The sequence below is a fragment of the Mya arenaria genome, chromosome 14 (genome assembly GCF_026914265.1).
Source record: "Mya arenaria isolate MELC-2E11 chromosome 14, ASM2691426v1".
Taxonomy (NCBI): domain Eukaryota; kingdom Metazoa; phylum Mollusca; class Bivalvia; order Myida; family Myidae; genus Mya; species Mya arenaria.
Genome location: NC_069135.1, coordinates 20,849,112 through 20,868,040, shown reverse-complemented (window position 1 = coordinate 20,868,040; position 18,929 = coordinate 20,849,112). Strand labels below are relative to the sequence as shown.

Genomic DNA, 18,929 nt, shown 5'->3' with positions numbered 1-18,929 from the left:
GTTACATTTACGATTAATACATTTGGAGGGTTGAAATAGTCTACTTAAAGATCACTTTGTTATCAAACAAATACCATATTATGCATAATTTCAGCGACATTAAGTGAATAATGTCAATAGTTTGGATTTCCCGTATTGTCAACTCTGGGCAACTGATAAGCCCTGCCTTATCTGGACGCTGATTGGTCAGTCGCGTATCCACTGACAGGCCGCGTCATGTTCATTCGATCAAAAACAAAAGCAAAAAGGCACAAAATACATAAACTGCCAGTGAGTGCAAGATCATCTTGGATTTAACTAACTGGAACGGTAAACTGATATTAAGATATGAACCGGTATTCAAATTCAGTTCAGTCTTACAACATTTATATGTTTCACAAAGTGAGGATCTATAAACATCGTCCTTCCATTTTTGTCTACAGCAATCAGCAATTCTAGATTTAAAATAATGCATCAATTCTATATTTATATCTCTAACATCCTGGGTGATCCAAGCATAACCAGCATATGTCTTTAATTCAAAACTGCCAGGTATGCCTACCTTAAAGTACAAATGTTTAACTATTTTGAGTGATAAACCTTTAACTACTTAACTAAATAATGCATTAATAGAAAATATTAATTACTGATAACAGATTAAATCCGTGTATTTAGTAGTTGAACACGTAAAAATATTAAATGATTGGTGAGTGCTAAAAGATTTACTGTGATCTACTATCTTCTTATAAGGTAGAAATACCGTGTTTTCTGCACCTTTTTTCTAATTAAACTCGTCATCCTTTATAAAAAACATTGTTTTCAACACTTTTTCATCCTTTTTATTACATTGAAACATTTGTATTATTGTGGTAAACTTATTTTGGACTAAGAGTGCATTTTTAATAATCAATAAATATAAGCATTAATCCTTCAACAGGAGATAAAAAAGCAATCATAGAAAGGATGTGATGTTAAAGCAATGTTTTTATAATCTTAACAACGAAGACATGTTTTAATCACCTGAACAGTCATTATTAAGCTACTCTTTAACAGACAGTTTTGACATATTTCTTTTAGATTTTGTCTCAGAATCATCTGATTTTGGTATCAATGCATTCATTTCAGTCATATTAGATATCTCACAGTGGAACAGATCTCATTCGTTTTGGAAAACTGCCGAAAACTTCATTTTTTCCTTAAAGCCTTTAACTCAAGCTTTTAGCCATAAAACATCATTTCTCCAACATAAATATGAAAACCTGCAGTCTGATATTTTGCCGGTAATCTTGTATCACTCAGGTTACCAGACATTTAGGCCAAAATTGGCTCATTCCAATACAAAAAATAAAAAAAAGTTGTCAAAATGCTCAATCTGTGCAGCCTTAGTATTTTTAGGAAATTCATCTTTCAACATTATTTTATGGATTGCATCAATATTTTACACATTACTTACTATGTTCATCTATAAAAAAAACAATTATAAATAATATTTATAGAACTCTGAACCACGATTACAAGATTTTATATTTGTACAGAATGACAGCATTATGCTTTCTTTTTAACACTCACTCAAAATTATTTAAGAGCATTACATGTTAAACATAGTAATTTTTATTTCCGATCAATCCCCAATTCCATGCATATAAAAGATAACAGATAATTTGTAGATTTAAGTTACAGCAATTTTATTCCATGTCTGACTGTAATGTTAAGGAAGTCAACATTTTGGAGAGAAAGGTGAATCGTTTCACCACAATCATAGCTTTAAGGCAACATTTCTGTTGAATTATAATTTGCAGTTTTGAGATAAATGTATTCCAGGTCTGACAGTGATTTTGAGGAAGACAGTCTTCCAGAGAAGAGCAAGAAACTACGGCGTCAGACATCCGGATCCAAAAATAGGAGCTTGTTGCCTACCAATGATGTGGATGGAAATACAGGTGCGAAAAATATCTGGTTTTAAAGGCACACAGCTACCTGATCATTACTAGGTTATAAATAAACAAGAGTGCCGTGGAACCAAATACAACATTCGTCTGTTGTTGGCGATGTAGATGAAGCATAGCACCACTATAAGTTATGTCAGAGTTATGGGCCTTGCTGTTCATGTGCGTATTGTCTCCTGCAACATGTGCATAAAATTTATGTTGAATTACTTGAACTGTCTTTGAGTTCTCTTTTGGCCTAAGTTTTTGTAAGCCCTAGCTGACAATGCCAACAACATTAACAAGGCTTTGACAATAGCTGTACTTTTTTATGTAAAACAAACAAGCTTAAAACATCCATATTTCAAATAAACAAAGATTTGATTTAAAACTACACAGGTCTTTGATACCCAAAATGATACCCCCATTTCCAATAATGCAATAGATTTTCAAATTAATTTAGTCTCAATTTTCTTTTTTCAGCTTGTGATCATTGGGTGGAAGTGTTTGTTGCTAAGGAACAAAAATGGCTAAGTATGAACTGCGTCTAATGTCTAAAATACATGTATGTGATTTTTAAGTGAGTTATGTTTAGACACATGATTATTGAGAGGGAAAAAAGATAAATTGGATTAAAAAACAATGTGTCTTAATGTGTAGATGAGTTTATCGAGATAATATTTGAAATGTACATAAGTTAGGATATTATGCATAAGAAGTTGATAGTTCCCCACAGGACCTTGTTTCAATAAGATATCTTAGTCGTAAAACTTAAAATGCTAAAGAGTGCTCAGGTACACACAGTTTTGGGCAGAATCTATGTGATCAATGTCCTAATGAAACTTTTATTGAAATGCAATTATGCCAAAAACAGAGTTATGCATAGAAAGTTACGATCTTAAGCCTTAAGATCTTTATTAAAACAGGGACCAGGACTTTGTTTTTCACTACTAAGTGTGACATACACTGCTCATGTTTAAAACTAAAAGTATTGTTGGAGAATTGGTTACAGTTTGACTATCCATAAATGGTTATTTATTGTATACTGTTGAATCGATGATCGATGATAACCAATTACAATTGATTGTTGCCGATATCAGGCCTAACCAATCAATTTTCGATCAATCATCACCAGGGAACATTACTAACTTAAAGTATCTCTGGTTATAATAAACTAGAACATGTACATATAATGTTGTTAAGGAGAATGTATAATACACTTGCCAGTGATGTTTGTTTCATTTGGATCATTAATCATGAAAATAAATTTATTAGGAACTGAAGTATTAGGAGGTTTAAACTTGGTAAAATGAAAAGATTTTAAATGCTTGTTAATAAAATGGTTGTGTTGTTGTTGGTAATTACAGGCATAGATGGGGAGAGCTTGCAAGTGAAGAAACCTTATGAGCTAGAGAACAGAGTAACTCCACCACTGGCGTATGTGATTGGAATATCTCAAGGTCAGAGTCCATAGAAGATGATTTCTTTGTTCTTTGAGTCATTGATGGTAAGAACTGAGCCACTTTGCCATGGTCTTATGTGGTAGGAGTATCTCAATGTCAACTCCTTAAGAAATTGAGATTTCTTTGTTCTTTTTGAATCTGATGGTAAGAACTGAGCCACTTTGCCATGGTCTTATGTGGTAGGAGTATCTCAATGTCAACACCTTAAGAAATTGAGATTTCTTTGTTCTTTTTGAATCTGATTGTAAGAACTGAGCCACTTTGCCATGGTCTTATGTGGTAGGAGTATCTCAATGTCAACTCCTTAAGAAATTGAGATTTCTTTGTTCTTTTTGAATCTGATGGTAAGAACTGAGCCACTTTGCCATGGGCTTATATGGCTGGAATCTCTGATTTGAAAAGTAAGGCAGTTTCAAATTGAGAATTATTTACTAACTTAGTATGTACACTATTTTTAAGCTCAGAATCAAGCCGGCATTACTGTATTCCATTATGCCATGTTATTGCTCTAAGTAAAGATTGCTCCTTTTTATTGCACTCTGCAAAAGAAGTAACTAAAGGCCTGAAGGTAGAAAATTAGATTAAGACTGTTGTTTTTTTTATAAAGAACCCTCACTCCCTTTATAATAAACATTGAGGTCAGTAAACATCTTATATAAGCTATTGGCTCGTATGCTATTTCGGTTTCTTGTTGTCACAACCTACAATAATACATGAGTTTGATTTCTTTAGCATAGATGAACTGACTGTATGACTATATTTTGTAAGTAGATGGCCACATAAAGGATGTCACAGCCCGCTACGCCAGCCAGTGGTTGACTGAAACCAGAAAACTACGAGTGGATAGAGACTGGTGGGGGGAAACGCTGGCGCCGTACAGCAGCCAAGACAAACAAGCAGACGAACAAGAAGATCAACAAATGGCAGCAAGTCTACAACAGCAACCCATGCCAACCAGTGTGGGTGCTTTTAAAAGTCATCCTCTGTAAGTCAGGTCAAGTCAAAGTATATATTTATTGTTGGGTACCATAACAACAGTTTAACATAAGCTATAAATAGCGTTTGACCAACAGTACTTAATAAATATGATATATAATTACAGTACAGTAGATAAACAAAATGATAATATCACTAAGTGCAGCCATAAAATATTATCACATAAAATATATTAATTGAAAGACAGTATAATTTGGACAAAGTTAGTTAGAATTTATTTAAATTATAATACCACAAAGCATGCAGGGAGATACCATAGCATGAAAACAGTTACAGTAAATAAGGCTGCAGTTTGATATGACAATGATATTTTCTGTAGCAAAATTTGCTAGGAAATGATATTATGATTTTAAATCTGAGATTAGACTGGGGACCTTGAATAAAGATGTGCCCTGAACAGAAGTTAAACAATGGCTGTAATTTACCTCTGTAACTTAAAGCTGTATATAAATTAAAGCTGTATATAACCTTAAGTGATTTCATATTTGACACTGGCATGTTTTGAAGCCATCTAATCTGACGGATAACTGATATTAGAAATAGTGTATACTAGGGCAAAATAGTTGTGAGTCTTCAACACACAAATCTACATTTCATTGTAACATTCATTCTAGAAAAGAATTGAACTTGGCTGAATTACAAGTATATAACTAGTAGAACTATTATTTACATATATATTTGTCAATCAAATTAAACAAAGATGTTTTTGTTCCTTCATAAAAAGCCCATAATTAAATGGCATTATCGAACGTGTGTCATTGAAAACTCCAAAACTTTATGACAAAGAGTCATGTTACCTTAATAGTACAGGTTATCGCTTGTTATCTAAGTCTGAGTCTAGACTTGATCTTGAGACTGTTTGTAATTATGGTCCCAGACATCCACTTAAGTTTAAAGTCATTCACTCCGATTATGCCATCACTGGCAGGAACATACAAAGAACTCTTTTTCACCAGTAAAATAAGTTAAATTGTTCAGTCATCAACTGTATTTATTGAAGTCATCTTCTTCTGCCCTCATTCCCGTGGCTGATGTTATGGGAGAAACTGTTCGCTAGGATATGTGCGTGCACTGTAAGATTACAGTCTGTCTCAAATGCTGAATTCTTATGTATTTTAGGTACGTGTTACGAAGACATCTTCTCAAGTTTGAAGCCATCTACCCAGACTCTGCCATTCCTGTGGGCTACATACGAGGGGAACCAGTGTATGCTAGGGAATGTGTTCACGTTGTAAGTTGTGAAAACATTTAAAGTTACTCTGTGATATGGTATTCAATCTGAAAAGACCAAGCAATCATATTTTTGTGTATCTCAGTATAGGCAACCCTTATTTATTCTATCTATCATCTTTAATAGACTGTTGAAAGCTGATATGAATCACACTTTGACTATGTTTCCTTGGTCAAAACCAGGACTCAGTTGTTCAATATAAAAAAATTTGTCATCAATCATTTTCAGCTTCATTCCAGAGAAAATTGGCTGAAAGAAGGCAGGGCTGTAAGGGTGAGTTGATATAAAAAAAAAATGAAGATGACATTTAAACTTGTTTGATTCTATGATGTTAAATCTTTATAAAAAGGGCAGAAAGAATTGTTGCCGCAGGATTTTAATCTTTTGTCCTGGCTTTTACTTATCTTAAGCTTATCTGTCAGTGAGGAAAAAAAGAAGGTATACCCGTAGTTATAGCTTTGGTGTCCTCTTCTTGGCATTTTTGTGTGATAGCACAAAAAAACATTCAAGAATTTTGAGTAAAATGTTGCTATAAACAGTGTGCACATGTACAGCAAGGCCCATAACTCTGGCTGTAATAATTGCCGTGTAATTCCATTTTTCAATATAAAGTGGAGCATTGGTGTTCCTATGCCTGCACTCTTGTTTTACCAGAAATCACAATATACAGAAAATAATTTTGTGTGTGAGTATTATAGTCCACAAAATCAGAAGAATTAAATATATGTTAAGTGAATAAATTGAGAAGTTTTTCCCACTACAGTCAGGATGACTTTAAAAAATTTTTACATGACATTATGGTATTCTTTGTTTCAGCTTGCTGAAGAGCCATACAAATTTGTTAAATCTAGACCAAAATGGGTAAATAAATTTTCTTCACTTTTATATTTTGAAGCAGAAGAGAAATACAAAATGTATTGTGGCATGCATGATATAAAAGCAGATTTTATGGGATGGCACTTTTCAGAAACTTGAAATAATATTTCACACGCTGGCCCCAATTTGATAAACCATCTTTCCTTATAACAGTATCAAGCTAAGCACAGTATATTTGTTTTAGTATAAATTGTGTGTTTTTCTCTTTAAAAAGTTTTGAGTGGTAAAACATCAAATATTTTAAGATTAATCTTGAAAAAGTAAGTAATTTGGCTAATTGAAATAAGATACTTAAGCTTGTTATGCTTAAAGAATTTTGAAATCGGACCAAGGTTCATGTATGTAATTATGCATAATGAAACAGTAGATGTGCAACATTAGATAACAGTATTGTTCTGTAATTATGCATAGTGAAATGATTAGCATAGAACATTATAACAGTATTGCTCTGTAAATATGCATACCAAAACGGTAGAGGTACAAAGATTACAACAGCATTGCTCTAAGCATCCATTTTTTTTCAGAACAAGCCAAAAAATGACCCTGAGGCTAAAGACCTGGAGATATTTGGAAAATGGCAGACAGAAGTGTACATTCCCCCACCGGCTGTTGATGTAGGTTTTTAGCTCGTTAATTACCTCGTCATTTTTTTAAAGAAACAGAAGTTGAGGTATTGTCAAAAACAATTATTATTTTGTATAACAGCGATTCATATATCACAACAACCAAAAAAAGTGTATCAGATTACATAGCGAGGCATCAGAATGTTATTTAGGAATACTGTGATTCAGCACAATAATTATTTACACAATAAACAGTCATCTTAACAATCTAAGGAGAGTAATAAATGGTAGAATTAATAAATACTTGAACTATTAAATATCTAGGACAGCGTTATAGCAATGTCATGGCCTTGCTGTCATTTTTAGTCTTAAGACTTATCCTTTTTTCTAGTAACTGCATAAAAAAGTGTGAAAGGTATTTTCATAGCCTTGACTTTGTTGTCGCCATTGTCAACTTCAAACTTAGCAATAACTCAACAACGGGTCAAGTCATTCAAATTTTACTTGGTACACACTTCGCCAGAGATTTCACTAGTGCACAAAAATTTGTTTGGTTAAGGTGATGGCAGGGGGAGTTTTGGTTTCCAGGATGCGTAACAAATATGACAAAAAAAACTAATTATTCAGCTATAGCCAATGAAGATGTACAGGTCAATTATTTGTAAAACTATATCGACTAATGCATTTAGTTATATGTAACCAGAGGCTTTTTGTTACAAAATACTTTGAGGTGAAAACAATGTTTGTTCTAATGATCTAAACTACACGTGTATTACAGGGCAAGGTTCCGAGGAACGCACACGGCAATGTTGAGATGTTCCTGCCTTCCATGCTTCCTGCTGGCACAGTCCACCTCAAACCTTGTAAGTATGCATGTCAGTGAAGTTAGTGAAGTTTGTGGTTTTATCAAAATTCTACATCCAACTGTTAAGAAAATATAACTTGTGTTATCTTGAAGATGCAGCTTTAATTAGGAAGTGATTGATTAAACTTCAAATATTGAGGTAAAGCATAATATAGATAAGCATAATTTTTCGATATCCTTAAGATGTACGGTGTTGAAAGCAATCAGATATAACAGATGTTGTTTATATCCTTAAGATAAATCATAAGATGTAGATATCTTTACTTCAAACCATAAGGTGTGTATTTCCTTAATATAAAGCATAAGTTATTGATTTCCTTACAAAGCAGTGTAAGGGGTCTACTTTTAACTGATGCGCTGAATAAAACCTAATTATATTATGATTATAACATTTGTTTTCCAGTTCCTGCATTAAATAGGATAGCGAGGAAGCTAGACATTGACTGTGCCCCTGCTATGATTGGCTGGGACAACCACTGTGGATTCTCTCATCCCCTGTAAGTTATAGAGTATGTGATAGCAAATCAAACAAAGGGGTGATAATGGTCTAGTTCTATAGGTATCAGCCTCTCACCCAAAAGGTAGTTTGATCGAGCCCCACCAGGGGTACCCTTTCATGGCCCCTCATAAAGGACATCAGTACTGGTTTCTGCCTAGGAAATGGTTTGACAGTCGTTCAAATCAGCTTACAGCTGTATTAATATAATCAAGCTTAATTAATAAGTATAAACCAAATCAAACATAATCAAGTTTGTTCTGGTAGAATTAAGAATTATGTTTGTCATGAAGTAAAAGCAACCCATGAGCGAATATCATTTATATTTATGTGAAAAGCTACAGAAACAAGCTCAGTAGCAAAAAGTTTAAACATAAACCCGGTTTAATGGCACTGGGTAAAGCCAAAGACATAAAATCACAAACAAGAAACATGGGAGAACAGAACAAAACTCAACAAACAGCAGTGCATACGTACTATAAGTAAAAAAACTAGGTGTGTTTATCAAGGATTGTTAGGTACCGCCTTGGAATGGTCAGTAAAATGTAAATTTGCTGGGGCTTACACCAGTATAAATGCACAAACCTATTGATTTATTGCAATATTTGTAAGTGCTCCCTATATATCTTTGTCTTAGACATTGTACAAAGGTTTGATTATTATTTGTTTGTGGTACCAGTAAGCACATGGTCATGATAAAAGTTCAGCAAGTTGGTTGTCTGTTAGCGCAGTGGTTAGAGCAGTGGTTAGCGCACTCGCTTCTCACCAAGGCCACCCGGGTTTGATTCCCAGTCTGGGCGCATGTGAGGTTGGTTAGTGGTCACCAAGCCGGACAAGTGGGTTTTCTCCAGGTACTCTGGTTTCCCCCACAACACAAGACCACACTCTCACGGAACATTTTGCCTTTGTATAATATATCATAACTTTTTTTACAATCGTTGTAAAATATATAATGTTTAAACCAAAAGTTCAGCATATTATGTTATATTCCAGGATGGATGGCTGAATTGTGTGTGAGGAACACAAGGATATTCTGATAGCAGCCTCAAGTGAGGATCTAACATTGTCTGTATATTTTATGAAGTAGTAGTTAACATATGTTGTATATTCCAGAATGGATGGCTGGATTGTGTGTGAGGAACACAAGGACATCCTGATAGCAGCCTGGGATGAGGAGCAGGAAATTATCAGGGAAAGGGAACAACAGGTACATTGTATGAAGAAAATAATCTTTTGCAATAAAATTTCAATAAAACCAGTCAACACCCAATTATATAAATAAAAAAACATTTATAAACCTTTGTCATTTGCCATGGCCATAAATAAGAAAAAAATGCTTTAAAGATATTAATATGAAACTAATGTTGATAATGTCACTTATGGGAATATCTCTATATGTATGACTTTTTAGCAAGGTTAATAACTGTAGTGACTTAAACAATTTTGGAGTATTTGTTGACCAACTCATTGAACTGTTGTGTGCATACAATCAAGGCTACCATAGTAATATTCTTATATATGAAAGTTGAAGGAAACTGATTCATGGAATAGTGGTTCGACAAAGGTAGATAAATAACTATGACTTAACAGAGGTTTTTAGCAATTTCTGACATCTGATTTTAGAAACGTGAGAAGCGAGTTTACGAAAACTGGAGGAAACTTATCCGTGGTCTTCAGATTCGGGAAAGGTTGAAAAACAAATATGACTGGGAAGAGGTATTTATCTTTCACTCAGAATTGCCAAAAGAAATGAAAATTGAACATGTATATGTTGAAATTTTTGTAATAAAAAGTTGTAACTGGAGAAATCCATTACAATGATTCAGTGCAAACTATAAGCCAGTGGTGGTTGATTAATTCCAGTAATAGTTTTAGAGTCTAGGGAAGAAGTGCTAGCTTGCTAAATAGATTTGACTTTTATGTACATGATAATTGTGATTTCTCTTACCTTTATTGTTACTCCCAGTAGTGCTGTTTATGGCAATAAATATATATTTCAACGAACATTTTTTTAATTATTAAATTATTTAAATCAAAAAGCTATGCATTTTAAGTGTGAGTAAATGAATAATGACACCTCATCTTAATGATAATCGTTGTATACCTTAGTGAACAAAAATTGCATAAGCCTGCATGCCTGACGGGCCAGGATTTTAAAAAAAAACACCTTGATTTTGTTTTAGGCTAAAATATTTGGGATTGTCGTTTATACTTTCATTAGCATATGAACTTATTTGGGCTCGCTGAAGAAAATCTGAATTTAGAAAATTGCCTCTTGATCTCTCATCCATACGTCATAATTGAAGACTATGTCAACATTTTCCAGGAGTCCAAGCCTGAGGACAATAAAGCGGTGGAAAACAAAGCCACAGATGGCTTATCAGTTGAAAATGATGAAAATGCTGGTAAGAGTGACTCCCAAAGTCAAAACACCATCACACCAGAGAAGGTCTCAGATGTTTGCAACTCCTGGCCACAAAACAGACTAACAAATGCTGGTAAAACTGTATTAGCAGGAAAGTAGGATCTGTGACAGCCAAAGAAGGCTTATCAGTCAAAAATCCTGGTTCGAGTGATTCTCCACTTGAAAATTATACTACACCAGAAAAGGCCACAGATGTTTGCAACTCCTGGCCACAAAACAGACTGACAACTGCTGGTAAAACTGTATGAGCAGGAAAGTAGGATCTGTGATTGCCAGAAATCCTGGTTAGAGTGATTATTTATGTGAAAACTATACTACACCAGAAAAGGCCATGGTTGTTTGCAACTCCTGGCCACAGAATAGACTGACAACTGCTGGTATAACTGTTTTAACAGGAAATAGGATCTGTGACAGCCAAAGAAGGTTTATCAGTCAAAAATCCTGACTAGAGCAATTTACAATGTGAAAACTACACTTCATTAGAAAAGGCCATGGATGTTTGCAACTCCTTGCCACAAAACTGACACATGTTAGAAGGGAAGTAGGGCTTATCCCTGCTTAGTGACAGTATTGTAGAAAAATGTTGAATTGAATGACTATTTTAATGTACATGTAAGTAATACATCACCCCCAATGAAAACCACCTCTACACCAGAGAAGACCACAGATATTTGCTACTCTTGGCAACAACAGCTTGGTGTTTTGGTTGGAAAATAGTTTTTTTGACAGAATCATTGTTAAGGAATAGGTTTGTTACAAATGTGAAAAAGGCACATGCAAAACAATATCATCCAATATAACTGTTAACTAAGTTAAAAGTCTCAAAAAGTTGTGAACATTTATGTGCCTTACATGCAAAAATGATGTGACATGAAACATAGTTGTGTTGTGAGAAGGATCTACCTCTCTAACAGTTTTGTAAAACATGTGTCTGAATCAACAAAATGATGTTTACTTTATAGATAAGCAGATTTTATTATTGTGGTACCTTGAAGTCTGAAATTATTTTTAACCCATATACAAACTGGTTTAACAGAAAAGCTTGACTGGTTTTTATCAGTAACTTTGTTGAAATGTGAGCCTTAATTGAGATAATGTACTTATCCATAATTATGTTAAAACATAAACTCGTGAGTATGTACATCAGGGGCTGTATTCATAAAACATCTTAGGTCATTCCTTAACTTGAGTCAATTTGTGATAAAAGAAAAAAATATGCCTTTTTTTCCAAAAAAATAATATGTATCTTGAATCAAATCAATGAAAATTAAGTAATTCAGATACTTAGTATTATGAATCATATGATAAGTGAAATACTTAACTTAAGAAAATGACTTAAGTTAGGAAATGATATTTTATCAGTACTGGCTCAAGGATGATGAAATTTATAATTAATCCTTAAATTAATCTCAGACTACCATAAATTCCTGTAAGTTATTTCTCAGGAAAAATAACTGAACAAATCATTAAGTTAAGTCTTAAATGATTGATAGTCTAAATGCTTTTTTCAAAATACTAACAAAGAAATTCTTGTTACATTTTAGACTTTGCATGGCAAATGTAATGTACTGAATGACGTTCTACATGGAATAATGTCAAACTTGTAATTTAATGTATTCCCAATCGACACATACTGTAACGTTCTGTCACGTATCAGCATATATATTTGTTAAGTGTTTTTTTCTGCAAGACAGTCGTGTTTAAAACATTGTGAAGCATCTTTAAAATGATACCAATGACTTTGAAAACAATTTTAAGAGGGGTCTTAGTATTGGCCCCTTTATCATGCCATTGGCCTGAATCCCTCAGGTTTTATAATTCCAACAAATTCAAAGTTTAGAATTTCCAGCATCAGGATTTTCGGTCTTTTATCATTCCTGGTACATTGAATACAAGAAAATCATTATTTTAACCTGAATGATATTCCTTTTTTTTACCTCTGTGTTCAAATGTATATTTTTTTATAAAACATTACAAACCATGAATATCTTGTTGTCAGTAACTTTGTGTTTACGCCCATGCCTCTGCAAATGTGATCTCTTGATTCTGATTCAAGTTAATAGAAAGCCTTTGATTTAAGTTAATAGAAACACATTCGTGCCCACACTATGCAAAGTAGTATTTATTCAAGCTTTACTAAACAATTGATTCAGCTGCTGGGATGTGGCCGGCTTTAGCCAAATCTACTGTTAGGTTAAGCAGAAATAATTGATAACTTACCCGTGCTGGCAAGATTGTGTCCATACTAGTTACTCATTACACCTTCTGGTACATTGGAGGAATGATACTATGCGTTCAACAAATTTATTATTGTCGAACCACTGATGAATGAGAAGGCTCTGAACTATGTAAAACCATTATTTGGTATGGTAAATGAAAGGTTATATATGTTTTTAGTTTTCATATTAAGCATAACCCTTAAAAAATCAGTTAAAACATTTCTCAATGCCAACTATCGTTGACCTTGCTTCAAAGCCTAACATTGGTCATACAGATGTGAAAGGCTAGCTAAAATCAAGGTTCACGGACAAAACATACTATAGTTTTTCCTCTCACATATTCTATTTTTACACACACCTGGTTTGTAGAAAAAAATATAAATAAAACACTTAGTGAGGTTCATATACAAATTCCATCGACTTATAAAAAATTATCGACAAAACAACTCATTTGTAGCTAATCCATAATGACATCCTTATTTTTTGTAACAACATGACATTTCCCTTTAAGAAGTGGTATTTTGTTTGCATTTACATGTATTTGTTATCCTGTCTAAAAAATGATAAATGCCAGAGTTAGTGTTCTTGCTGAGCAGTGGTTGATTTATTTCCAAGATATACGTTTTAACGCTGCCACGACGTGGATGATACGTGGGTGACTTGCACAATATCCTGACGTATATCTTAAAAAAGAATGTGTAAATAATGGATACATTGTAATTGAATATATAATCCTAGTTAGACAAAGAAAACATCGAATGATCGCAGGTTTCCCAGATCCATGTCCTTACTATATTTGAATGTTCTTAATTACTGTCTACTTTACATCACTAAGATCTGGCGATAATAGCCGTCGAAGCCTCTGTGAAAAAGAGCGGGCGACGATTTCCGCCGGTTCCTCCGTTTGTACGAGCTCATGACGATAACCCCCGGAGTCACGTGAGCGGGCGACGATAACCGCCGGTGTCTCTGTGAGCGCGAGCGGGTGAGGATAATCGCCGGTGCCTCCGGCTTGTACATGTTTTCAAATGTAAGATTGATATATTCGCAATAATCAAGATTCCGAATGCCGTCGTTAAACTTGAAAACCCAACGAAAGCTTTTTCGCAGGTTCGTGTTGGCAGCAATAAACATATTAAAATTTTAAAATGCTTCAACAAACACTCAATATTCCATCAACATAATTATCAAGTTTAGGGGATGAGATTGTTTACCCTGGCAATCTGTTGAAATCCATTCTGCGAGCACGGTTCAATTTACATGTACAATCTTCTATTTCTATTTGTATTTCTGTTGAAATACTTGAACATCGCGGTAAGCCGCATCGCAGCGATATGCGTGCATGTTTTCGGAAGTCGTACGCGGTAGCAGCAGATGGACGCGGTGATAACGATGACCACCGCGTTGGCTACCGCGGAATATATCCCCACGATTTCCCGCGATGACACAATCTCGCACGCGGATAAAAAAAAGCGTGGTTGGTAGTGTTAGTCTCTGTCTAACGGAGACTATCGATGACAAACTAGAGATGTAAATTTAATTGAGAGTGTCAATGTAATAAGTGAGATGTAGGTCTCCATCAAATCGAGACTGTCGATGTACGTTCGATGTATTTCGCGCTTTTTGTTTGTGCTCTAGGGGATATATCCTTTAAAAGTAATTTTATAAAACGTTCACAATCTAGTAAGCATTCTTCCAAAGACGATGGTTTATTCGCACCCAATCACCAACATTGAACAAAGTAATTGTTTCATTATTATTCGATTGCATTTCACCTGTGTGTGTAATTTCTATTGAATAAAGCAATCTGCTGGTGTTCTGAAAGAAATAAGTGCCAATGTATTAATTGACGCCAGAACGGGTTTGATAAAGCGTTAATTCGCTTTTTTTCATGATTTTACAAAAAGGAGACAACATCATACACATAATATATTGATATGCTCGTTAATAGGCACATATTATACTAACCATATATATATATATATATATATATATATATATATATATATATATATATATATATATATATATTGTACAATCTACATTAATCAAATAGAACATAATGTTACAAATGGTTTTTGTCATATAAAATGGTTCAAAATTCAATTAAATATAAGTATTTACAAGAAGCTTTTGGAATCCAAAGAATACCATATCACTTATAGCCAGTGGTCTAAACAAAACTACTATATATGACAAAACTGCAATGTACTTACCAACAATAAGGAAGATCCCAGTTCGAAATTACAAAATCAAACATTGATCGTGTACAGTACATGTATTAAGATAACTTGATAGCAAGAAGTGTGTCTTGCTGTCCACCAACAATCAGAGAAGAGGTGCGGCTGCAGAAAAATAAATCATGCGGTCTGTACACTCCGCCTTCTTTCCTTGCCAGGGTGGCCAACTTCGTCTTCCCGTCTTTGTCAACCTGCAGCACTTTGCTAGAGCCCGAGCAGCAGACGAACACGTGTCCAGCAGGTGTCACGTGTACTCCGGTAGGTCCTATCATGTCAGGGTCAGTGAGTTAGGTCAGCACTTTGCCTTTGTTGTCAAGGGTGATAAGTTGATTTGTATTGTAGTTAGTGATGTAGATTTTCTTCCCGTCGTTACTGATGACACATTTATCCACCGTCCTCCTACCAGCAGATATATCCTTGTATAGCATATTTAAAGTATATCCCGACACCGTGTAGACGTACAGTATGTCACCGGATGAGATGCAAAGCTGGCCACCATGATGAGCTGCGGCAACACATGTACAGGTGAAGCTTATTTTCCTCGTAGTTACGAGTTTCCCTTTGGTAGCATTAATGAAATTAAGTTCATGGCTTACACAAACGGCTACTTCATTCGCGGCAATGTGGATCACGTCAAATAGATACTCCAGGAAATCACAGTGGTCGAGCACTTTGAACTCCTTGTCTAGGAGCTTCACTTTATAATTACCCCCGTCTGCTATGACAAACTCACCAGTAGGCAATTCACATACGCCACGGATACTACATTGACGTGTGTCACCACTCATCTTCACGTTGTACTCCTTGTACTCTGCAACACTGAAGACGTGGTTTGGATCGTAAATGGGATCTTCTCGCTGTTTGGTCATACTAGTAACAGTTTGTTCTTCAATCGCGCCAAACGTCTCAATTGATGATAAAAGTTCTTCTATAAGGTTATTGGCTTGAAATGTTACATTGTAACACTCAATGGTGGGTATGCCACGAAGATGATCGTTTGCTTGTGAAATCATATCCGGGCTCTTTCTGTACGCAATATATGATTTTGACTCGCTTGATTTTGCTTTCGTTTGAAAAGCAGCAATCATGTTTTGCAGATCGTTAGTAATTTTATCACATGTTTCGATATTTTTCTTTATATTTTTTTCAAGTTTAGCTATAATTCCGTCCAATTTCTGTAAAGTTGTCTTCTCAATATTGTCAAGGAATTCGATGATCTGTTTACGTATGGTTTTAATTTCATCAGAAATGGCTGCCCTGGTCTTTTTCAGAGATGTCGTATTTTTCAATCGTGCTTCTTTCATCTTCTCGAGTTGCTTTTGAAGTTCAGCTATCTTCATTGGAATTTGTTGAAACTCAATATTTCTCTGAATACCTTTTGCTACATCTGGGATGTTTTGGATTTTGGAACACTGTCTGAAACAAAGAAGTTTCAAAACTGTAAGTTGTTATCAGTTCTGCATAAATGTATATGAATGACCTTGCTTATGTGGGACAATGTTGTAGAAAATGATTAAAAATTTGTCGCAAGTTCGTATGTCTAATCTATCGGTTTGTGTCTTAAAGGCGCACGATATAGGTTGATCCAAATATGTTTTTTTTGCTTTGTTTATTTTAATGCATTATCATATTTCACTCATTTGACTTTAATGATGAAAACCAAACAAACATGATTTGTGTACAGATAAAGTGATATTTTGGCGCCTTTTTAAAAATGTACAAAAATCATAAGCCTTTTTTGTTTGATCATGAAAGCGCAGTGAGTTAAACATAATAATTTATTAAAAAATAATAATTTTGCATCAATCTATGTACTGCGCCTTTAAATTGACATTTTGTTCTACATACCTGTGGTCCACGGCGACGCACACATGACAGCACAGCTGGTCATGGTCACAACATACCAGCTTTAGCGCCTCCCCGAGATGCATCCCGCATCTCTCTAGGGCGTCCACCACCCCTGGGACCGCCTTCCATTTCTCCACGTCCTTCCGGCCGAGCACCGCATGCTTCTGATATAATATGTTATGTTTTGAAACACAGTTTTCGCAGTAATATTTTGTGCATTGAGTACAAAAATGGTGAGCTTCTGGTTAAATCCGTTCTCTTCACACGGAGAGCAGGAAAAATCATGGATGAAGTCACAGCCCCTATGAATTGATGATTCGAAATTAGATGCCATTTCCTCTCTTGAGTTTAAGACTCACAAACTAAATCAAAGAGATGTACATTCAGTCCCGTCTTTTTATTTGGTAAAAAGGAAGTAAATTGTTTTGTAATGAGCTGATACGAAAAACAAAACACATATAACACGATATTCAAATGATAAGCGTTGTGACAATCGTCCTTAATCAACATTCATTTTTATCCAAATCTTAACATATTTTCAATCATGGCGAGATTAAATCCTGTATCAATTTTAATAGTTGTTGTCAACTGTTTAGTAGGCGTTCCCCCACTCGGAACGCGCAATGAAATAAGTCAATCGAAACAACTCGGCCATCTCCGGTAAGCTTCGAGATAGTCAATGTTGTTGGATAATGGCCGAGATGTTCCGATTGCAAAAATTGTATAGACCGAGCATGCTGCAGACTGCCGACTAGTCACGATTGCCTATCCGGAGCTAGCCGGAGATAGCCCAGTAGTTGGGGTCACACAACACAAAATAATTTCCTTTTAAATCATATATATCGTGAATTGGCCGATTTGCGTGACGAGTAACACCGAGGTGTAGTGTTTCATGATCCCAGACATAATATATTACGGAAGATAGTTCCACGTGTGTACTAATCATTAAAAACATTATTGTACCAATCAACCTGATATACACAAAGTAACCTCATGTATATACTACGAGTACTAGTAGTAGTAATGATGCCCTGCTTCGGAACCACAGTAAAATCGGAATACCCTTTCTTCTTGGGCTACCCCGTCTCAATGTCAAGGTCATTATCATCTAGACTCTTCTTCGTGCAGTTGTAGAGAATGTCAGGATGGTTCCATGTCTAGAAATACATGTAAAGAATGATTAATATGATTTTAAGTTACAAAAAGTAACCATAAATAAGTTTGGACAATGTAATACATGTACACGCATAGTTGCGTAAATAACAAGACAACTAACCTGTTCCTTAACCCAAAGGATATGGAGGGAAGTCTCCACGTCCGTCTCTATCAGATAAAATGCACATTTAAACAGTTTGAGTGCAGATAGTTTGAGTTACAAAATATATGACAATTAATGCGTTTTTGCCCTAGTTATTGAAAACGCCTCTTATTGGTACCGTGAAGCGCATGTATGGCGAAAGGGCGAACATGCTTTGAAAGTGTTCCAGTGCATTTTTCTTCAAATGATTGGCATAACTTCTAAAGACTAAACGATTTGATTTGAGTCTAGAAAAGTATGTTGAAAAATAGAAAGGAACTGTTTCTCTTTCAGATACTATTAATAATACTTTATTCATAGAAATCAAGGGTATTCGATCGGGTCCGTGTATATACCGTCCTTTCGTTTTCCGTTTTTTACAATTGCAATTAAAAAACGAAAAAGGAACATACAAATCCTTTTCGTTTATCGAATGATTGAATAGAAAACCCAAATTGATAGGCTTTTTTCCTTTTCCATTTTTTAATTATAACCACAGAATACAG

The 18,929-nt window shown here is 34.8% G+C and overlaps 1 protein-coding gene across 2 annotated transcripts in view; it reads left to right on the top strand.

Moving 5' to 3' along the window:
• LOC128216655 (DNA repair protein complementing XP-C cells-like) overlaps window positions 1-12,775 on the top strand; it is a 32,204-nt gene extending 19,429 nt beyond the window's left edge. For both annotated transcript variants that reach the window (XM_052923274.1, XM_052923276.1), the window contains exons 9-21: window positions 1,801-1,919; window positions 2,388-2,438; window positions 3,272-3,364; window positions 4,139-4,352; window positions 5,483-5,594; window positions 5,823-5,867; window positions 6,411-6,455; window positions 6,995-7,084; window positions 7,812-7,896; window positions 8,302-8,395; window positions 9,508-9,601; window positions 10,018-10,110; window positions 10,721-12,775. In XM_052923274.1, the coding sequence (XP_052779234.1) occupies window positions 1,801-1,919; window positions 2,388-2,438; window positions 3,272-3,364; window positions 4,139-4,352; window positions 5,483-5,594; window positions 5,823-5,867; window positions 6,411-6,455; window positions 6,995-7,084; window positions 7,812-7,896; window positions 8,302-8,395; window positions 9,508-9,601; window positions 10,018-10,110; window positions 10,721-10,918 (1,333 nt within the window). In that variant the 3' untranslated portion in view covers window positions 10,919-12,775. The remainder of the gene's footprint in view (window positions 1-1,800; window positions 1,920-2,387; window positions 2,439-3,271; window positions 3,365-4,138; window positions 4,353-5,482; window positions 5,595-5,822; window positions 5,868-6,410; window positions 6,456-6,994; window positions 7,085-7,811; window positions 7,897-8,301; window positions 8,396-9,507; window positions 9,602-10,017; window positions 10,111-10,720) is intronic.
• Window positions 12,776-18,929: the final 6,154 nt, after the last annotated feature.